This window comes from Scylla paramamosain, chromosome 46, assembly GCF_035594125.1.
Source record: "Scylla paramamosain isolate STU-SP2022 chromosome 46, ASM3559412v1, whole genome shotgun sequence".
Classification (NCBI taxonomy): Eukaryota; Metazoa; Arthropoda; class Malacostraca; order Decapoda; family Portunidae; genus Scylla; species Scylla paramamosain.
Window position 1 is genome coordinate 8,587,463 of NC_087196.1, and position 8,395 is coordinate 8,595,857.

The window sequence follows — 8,395 nt, forward strand, 5'->3', positions numbered from 1 at the left end:
CCCTCGCGTCTCCCGCAGCTGTTCGGCGAGGCGGTGCTGGGTCTGTCCCAGGGCTCCGTGTCTGAGCTGCTGAGCAAACCCAAGCCGTGGCACATGCTCAGCATCAAGGGCCGCGAGCCTTTCATCCGCATGCAGCTGTGGCTCAACGACCCGCGCAACCTGGAGAAGCTGCAGCACATGAAGAACGAGCGGCGGGAGGCCAGCAAGCGGCGGCGCGCCCTGGACCCCAGCGCCGAGGTGTCGCAGGACTCGCAGGACGTGTTCCAGGCACCCTCCCCGGGCGGCACCTCCAAGAAGCAGCGCGTGCTGTTCTCCGAGGAGCAGAAGGAGGCCCTCAAGCTGGCCTTCGCCCTTGACCCCTACCCCAACCTGGCCAATATTGAGTTCCTGGCCCAGGAGCTCCAGCTGTCCACCCGCACCATCACCAACTGGTTCCACAACCACCGCATGCGGCTCAAGCAGTACCCGGGCAGCCCAGGGGGCAGCAGCTCCCCGTCGCGCGAGCCCCCGCCGCCGCCCCCCGGCCAGGCACAGGGACAGACCTTTGACCCACTCAACTTCCGCATCCTGCTGTCGCAGCGGATACTGGAGGTGAGAAAGGAGAAGGGCCTGCCCCCCAGCCTGCCCGGCCTGGCCCCGGGCCTGCCGCCCAGCCTGTTCCCGCACCTGCCGCAGCTGGGGCCGCATGCCCTGGGCGGCCACAACCTAGACCGTGACCTGGGCAGCGGCCTCGACCTCTCCATGAAGTCCGAGAACGACTTCGACGACAACTCCCTGGACGAAGACTCCAACATGTCGGGCGCCATGAGTCCTGGCGGCGGCCGCTCCGAGGGGGAGGGCGAGGACCGCGACGGGCGCGGAGCCCCCTCACCAGTGGCGCGCTCCTCCCGCCGCAAACCCGCCGCCCCGCAGTGGGTGAACCCGTCGTGGGCGTCGGGCGACGGCCCCAAGGAGCGGGAGGTGATCATTAACGGCGTGTGTGTCATGCAGACGGACGACTACCGCCCGCGGGACCAGCAGGAGACGGTGCGCATTGAACCCACGCCCGTGGAGGAGGCGCGCGCACGCTCCCTCAAGGAGGAGCAGGAGGAGGAGCACGAGGAGGACCTGCAGCAGCCCGCCTCCTCCATGCCCACCCCGCCCCCCCGCCCTGATCCCGCCGAGGGGGAGTCTGGGCCCCTGCAGGAGGAGGAGGCCGCCGCCCCCCAGGAGGGACCCGCGCCGGGTCCCGAGGCTCCCCCCGCCGAGGAGGGCGAGGTGGAGGAAGAAGAAGAAGCGTGATGTTAGTGTCGGTCTAAAGAAGACGCTTTTGGATTCCAGAGTTTATCCCGTTGTTCTTAGAGTGTTGTTGTTCGTGCAGCGTACCAAAGGTGGGCCCAGGCGGCGGCGGCGGCGGCGGCGGCGGCGGCGGCGGCGGACACCTTTCTGGAATCTCGTAGGCACGTTGTGGGCCTATAAAATCACAATTTAGACTCTCAAGTCATAAGTCCTACAAAAGGTCAACCTCTGTTATTTTATTATGAAATGTTCGTGTGTTTTACTTGTTAACTTGTCGAAAGGTTTGTACATACATTTGCCCTACACCCAACTTTTTTTTCATGGAGGTCCCCGTAGGCTAGGTGACTTCAGGTATTTAGAATGCCATAACCCTGAGCTTGTCGCCGGTGCGGCCGCCCACACCAGGCCCGCCAGCACCACTACCACCACCACCACCACCACCACCACCACACAACTTCACATCTGAGAGTAAACAAGAGACAGGAGTCGCCACGCCAGGGCTGCCGGCGCAGCGGTGAGCCCGGCAGCCGCCACTGCCTCATGTCACAAAGGCAGCACCCGCGGCAGCTCCCACCAGCCCCCGCTGGCCCCTCGTTACTGGGACGCCCTCAGACGGGTGACCCCGCGGCGCGGCTGTGAGAGTTGGTGCCGCGTGTGCCTGAGGGCGTGGAACGACAGACAGACTCGTTCTAGTCTTCACCCCTAGACACGACCACCCCTGCCATCGCCCGGTGAACATGGACTGATGGACTGAACGAACTCTCGCCTGACGAGCCGCGAACTTTCGTCACGATGTCAGACCTTCCAAAGTGACTGTGTAGCTGCATCAGTTGTACAGCCGGTGAGCACAGGCTCCACGGGCGACAGGAACAAAGAGAAACTCTGTACAACTCACAACCCCGAGGGGCCATTAACACAAATGATCCACCAATGAGCCGCGAAGGGATTACTGATGGCACATAACTCGCTACATAATTGGCTGCGTGAGTGAGGAGCTCCCACGTGATTGGCGGAGTTCGAGGATGAAGTGTAAGGCTGACTGGTAACAGGACGAAATGGGAGTAGGTATGAAGACACAGAGAGAACGAAAAATAATATGGTGAGATCAGGGAGAGAAAAAGATAATTGTAATAAGGAGATTTAAGGGAGAGACTCAGAGTTTCAGAAAGCCTGAGCGACGGACGAAGCTTCGAGCCAATCACTCACTCAGTTCTGTCTTCTCGAAATTCAATGCAGCACAAAAGTGGCCAACCGTAAGTTAAAAAATAAAAAGTACAATTTTCAAAACCAAAAACAAAATAAAAAATATCGAATTACATAAAAAAAAAATAAAATAAACCAACGAACATATCAAAAAAAAAAGTACGATAATTTTGTAGAAACGTATAACAATGATAAAGTAAAAACGAAATAAAGGAATAAACACAATAGATATGCTTGAAAAATAGGACCACAATTTTATAGAAACGTAAAACAGACTAAAAACGAAAGAAATAAACACAACAGACATGCCTAAAAAAAAAAGTACGACAATCTTGACAGAAAACGTATAACAGCCGAAGAAGAAAACACGGAGATCATGAAAATTAAACACTCAAGAATCGATCTGGTGTAATGTACCGCGTCCTCTCTCTTTCAATGACCTTTCCACCTTCCTCCACCCCTCCTCCTTCCCTCCCCCCCTCCCAGACCCTCCCCTATAGACAGGTGGAGGCACAAGGTGGGGGCAAGGGGCTATTGTAAGTCTTGAAGCGATATTTTGAATGTTCTACGTCGGCAAACGATTTTTTTCTTGTTTTCTTTTTCTTTTTTTTTTCCGCCTGACTGATGATGATGATTGTGATTACTGACTACTTTGTCCTTCCTGTGTGTGTGTGTGTGTGTGTGTGTGTGTGTGTGTGTGTGTGTGTGTGTGTGTGTGTGTGTGTCGGGTGGCAGGAAGGAATCGAAAGGAAAAACGACACACAAATGGAGGGAAAATGAAAGGAAAACTACAATTATTTCCTTCCTCTTGTATAGATTTGGCATTTATCTGTAACAATCAAAGCTTCTTCCTCACAACCTCTCCTCCTCCTCCTCCCTTCCTTCCTCTTCCTCCTCCACCCTTCCCTGTCCCTCCCCCTTTCCTTCCCTCCCCTTTCTCTCTCAGGAAAAGAGAAATTACGCCACGGGTTCAATGGAATGGTCATCAGGAAAAGATTTCACTATATTGGAGGAAGCGATGACATAATTGTACGTGGAGGAGGAGGAGGAGGAGGAGGAGGAGGAGGCCGATAAAGGGAGGGTGGAAAGAAGGAAGAGAGAAAATTATTGGATGTTTGTGATTCTTTTTTCATGTAACAATTTGTAGTACACGAATGAGAGAGAGAGAGAGAGAGAGAGAGAGAGAGAGAGAGAGAAAGAGAGAGAGAGAGAGAGAGAGGTGAGATGAGATGTGTAGTACAACGGAGGTAGTTAATTCCTTCCTCTCCCTTCAGTTCGTCCTTCTCTCCCTCTTCCTCCTCTTCCTCCAGCCTCGGTCACTGCCCTCCATCCCTCCCTCCCTCCCTCCCTCCCACCTCGCTGTGTCAGATCCAGTCTTTATTTGTGGATGTGACAACAAGCCGGACTGAACACCTGAGTTTCCCATTACCTGTTGGAATGAAGGGAATACCAGCAAGTTTCACGGATGAATAATAAGTTCGTTAAGATTTTGATTCCACAATTTGTCTCATTTTGCATATAATTTTCCCAAGGGTTTTTTTTTTTTTTTTTTTAATTGCTTGATTTTGGTTCGTGTTGCTTCTCGTGTTGATTTTGTTTTGCTTTTTGTTTTGTTTTGTAATGAATGTTTGGGTGTTTTTTTTTTTCTTTTTTTCTTTTTTTTTTTTTTTTTTTTTGTGTGTCTGCGTACATTTGTCTGTTGCTTCCATTCATTTTCGGGTTTTCCGTCTGTTGTTTGCGTACATTTTTGGGTTTCATGTCTGTTGTTTGATCGTTTTTTTCATGGCAATGTGTGAGAAAAATATGACGTATTTGTAACTATTTTTTTCTACTCGAATACACAAAACTTTTAAGCTATTTTGGCGAGTGTTGGCATTGATTTATTTTTACTCAGTTCACACACCAATTAATACATTTCCACGTGTGAATACTGAAGGAGTGCATGACTTTCTGACAGCCTTCACTCCTATCAAATCTTCCTGAGACGAGAGGCAGAATTAAAGTGAGTGGCGGGAAGAGTGTCCGTTATAAGGTCCCGCTGGAGAGAAAGAAAGGATAATGCATTCTATAAGCAGTCCATTGTTCTTTTCAACGCTTTATGTAAGGAAACCAAACCGGTGATTCGTGTCCTAATGTTAACAAATGATTCCTTCGTGGTTATCCTTCCCCCCGGTGACGTGACAGTGACGTGATGCTGAAAACTCGTCTTGTTGTCTTGTTAACTGTTCATTCACCGAGATATTATTATTATTATTATTATTATTATTATTATTATTATTATTATTATTATTATTATTATTTGTCAGTCAGTTGTTTGTATACTCGTTGCTGATTTACGAGTATAGAGTGTATTTGTCATTAGCAGTTATTATTGTTAAGTAATACGATACGCAAATTAAGCTGTTGAACCTTTGGGTATTGTTGAACGAAATAAAAACGAAAACTGTCCACCAAGAATTATGACACAAGGGAGATGAGCGATGCATTGTGGTCATCAGGTGAAGCTTTAAGTGATGTCAGTCTCCAGACCATTACAGGTACGTGCCCACTTGCCAGTTACACCTCGTTAAGACCAGCAGGTGAGCGGTCTTAATCAGTTCTGGCTTGAGTGGGATTCGGTCTGGTTAAAATCCCAAGAGTAATGTGGAAAAATAATCTCTAAAGATCGCCATTATTATTATTATTATTATTATTATTATTATTATTATTATTATTATTATTATTATTATTATTATTGTTATTGTGAGGTCTTTATTTATTTTTTTTCTTTGTATGCATGTCACTGTTCCTGTTGTTGTTATTTATTGTTGTTGGCGATGTTAATGATGGTAACGACTCAATAGCTTACTAACTACCTCCCCCCTCCCCTTTCTCCCCCACCCTACACTTGACCTACCTCTCCCTTCACCCCCATTCCCCTCACTTCCCCACACCACCTGACACAAACATTTCCTCTCAATCTTCCTGCACCTCATTCTTGTTACCCTCACTACCTCTCCCCGTTCTTCTCTTCCCCTTATTGCTCCTCCACATTCTCCCCTCCCTCTACCCTCCCCCTCTCACCGCAAAGGGAGGAGAAGGAGGAAAGAGGAAAGAGAGCACCCCACGAGTCAGATTATGAACATCCAGATATGTTTCTCCCCACTCTCGTCTCCCCTCTCACTCTCCCCTCCCCTCTCCCCTCTTTATTACCCTCTTACTTGATCAACTTTTGGAATCTGCTTAGTGAGCGACGCCCCGACCCTCTCTCAGATTGGTTTGATTAAATACAGAGACTCGTTATTTTCACCTGCCGATTATTATGAAGTGAATTAAATGCGTCTGGTAATTTATCAAAAAGCCCATTAAATATCCTTGGTGATTAGCCCTGAGTTGATGGATTAGCATGGCGCCATGAGAGAGAGAGAGAGAGAGAGAGAGAGAGAGAGAGAGAGAGAGAGAGAATCACGTAATTTGTCATCTCGATCACAATTACAAGACAGACAAAGGTTGTAACACTTCATGCTTCACCGGCCGGGGGAAGACAGTGCTACGCCTCCCCAACACACAAAGTAACCCTAAGACTTGTGGTGATAGTGTGACATAGTGAGACTTTCGCCCCTATGAGCTGGTGGACCTGACGCACGCACGCACGCAGCCAGCCCGGACTCCCCCGCCCAGGCAGAGTGGATGCGCCCAGCCTCACTCCGCTAAGAGAACCTATTCCCGCCTCATATTTATTCATCAAGTGTTCTCGCGGGCCGTGTCGGAGGAGGGGGAGAGGCGGCGTGTCGTCACAGTTAATATTTAAAACATGGATGACGCCACCACTGCTGCTGCCGCCGCCGCTGTGGGTCGCCATTGACAACCAGCTTCGGAACACGCACAAGACACCAAAACTCCGCCGTTCGAAGCTTCACTCTTCCCCCGGTGGTAACGCGGGGCACCGGTAGTCGAAGTCAGGGTCCCGCCAGGTCACCGCAGGGTCACGTGATGCGATTGGTGACCTTGACCTGTAATACAAGTGAACAGTGAGCCACAAGCAACAAGAAGACTGTCACGTGGCGCACCAATACCCCCCACACCCTGTATTTCCTCCCACAAGGACAATCAACTCCCCCCAGCCCCAGTCCCCCCAGTTCCCCAGTCCCCAGCCTGCGAAAACCTGTCATCGTGGTAATATTGTGTGTGAACTAGAAGGTAGCCGGGAGCCGTGTGTCCCTCGTGAGCGCGGAGCCTCGAGCGCCTTCCGAACCCCTTCTCGAGCCGGGGTGAAGCGCCTCGCGTGCCTCCAGCGCCTCGATCACTTCCTCCTCACGTAAACTTTCCCGGATCTCTCCCATTGTAGGTGACAGTGGTGGGTAGGAAATATATACATATATATATATACATACATTATATGCATATGAATTAAGATTCCAGTGTCCTCTTCTTTTTTTTTTTCTTCTTTTTTTTTTTTTTTTTATCCTCTGTATGTGTTAAGAGATGCTGGTGATGACGATGGGAGCTGGCCAGGCCACGGCGGTAATGTACTGTTGTTTGTATGTAAGGAACACTTTGCCGACATGATAATTACTAGTTTATTGTTTGTAATTGTGTGGCTTTTTGTGCCTTCCTTGTTTCTTTGTTCGTTGATCTGTTTGTTTGTTCTCCATACAGCCACGCATTGTTAGTTCCTTTCCCGACATTGAACAAAGGAAGCTGAGCGTGATTCACTCCTCGTGTGTCTGTTCTGTCAAACCAAAACGAGTCTTGAATTCTTCACGGTATAAGCTTTTTAAAGTGTTAATTATAATTTTACTTTTTTTCTTTTTTTTTACCTGAGTAGAGTCCTCCTAGAGACTATTTCATTCCATATTGATATTCCAAAAAAAAAAAAAGATTAACATAAACTCGTGTTACTGAAGTGTGTAAGGGCGACCAGCGAGACGCCATCTTGTGGAGAAAAAATAGCGAATAAACACGTTCTTCCCCAACCCCCATTAGAGACGGTGGCGGGAGAGCGAAGCGAGTTAATATTGTACAGAGCTTGATGGAGGCGGCGACGAAGGAGGAGGAGACAACCCGGCAGGAGGAGGAGGAGGAGAGTGGACCGGAGGATCGAACTCTCCTCACGTGATGTAAATCTGTATTCTAGATAGGAACCAACCCTCGACTTAACATTTACTCCTGCTTGCGTACTAGTGACAAGACGATTCATTTCCTTCTTCCTTTTTTCCCTCGAGTACGGGACGAAGCCATATAGTGTCGCGAGGAGGAGGAGGAGGAGGAGGAGGAGAAGGAGCAGGAGGAGGAGGAGGAGGAGGCCTGGTGAGGCGCCAGGGACGCGTCTCCCGCTCTGGTCTGCCCAAGATCGTTGTGCCAATTGCCAAGTTTCCTCTTCTGCGTTGATCAGTAAGGGTCAGTATGGCATTTATCTATTGAGCATTTTACGCCCTTATCTACTTATCTACTTATACTTACAGTCACAAGATAGGTAGACCCCACCACCCCCCGGGGCCTGGGGCTGCCCCCACCCCGGGGAGGCCCCAGACCCCCGCATACATCGCTAGTATACATCCCATCCTGCAAGAACATTTTGCATTGTAAGATTTTAAATTAAGTTTAATATTATTGTACATAAGATATTCATATCAGTCTGTATGTCTTTTGAGATTTCTAAATTAAAACTATTTGTCTGTATTTATACAGAGTATATGCTGTTTTATTTCTTCCTGCCGGGACAGTGGCGGGCTGTGGTGACTGTGGTGACTGTGGTGACTGGTAACTGTGGTGACTGGTGACTGTGGTGACTGGTAACTGTGGTGACTGTGGTGACTGGTGACTGTGGTGACTTGTGACTGGTGACCGGTGACTAGTAACTGGTAACTTTGATGATGCGGTGTCTGGTAACTGGTGACATGGTAACTGTTGACTGGTAACACTTGACACGGCT

At 49.2% G+C, this 8,395-nt stretch overlaps 1 protein-coding gene across 6 annotated transcripts in view; it reads left to right on the forward strand.

The window, feature by feature from the left end:
- LOC135094644 (homeobox protein cut-like) overlaps positions 1-8,155 on the forward strand; it is a 132,018-nt gene extending 123,863 nt beyond the window's left edge. For all 6 annotated transcript variants that reach the window (XM_063994903.1, XM_063994907.1, XM_063994906.1 and 3 more), the window contains one exon: positions 19-8,155. In XM_063994903.1, coding sequence (XP_063850973.1) covers positions 19-1,281 — 1,263 coding nt within the window. In that variant the 3' untranslated portion in view covers positions 1,282-8,155. The remainder of the gene's footprint in view (positions 1-18) is intronic.
- The last annotated feature ends 240 nt before the right edge of the window (positions 8,156-8,395 follow it).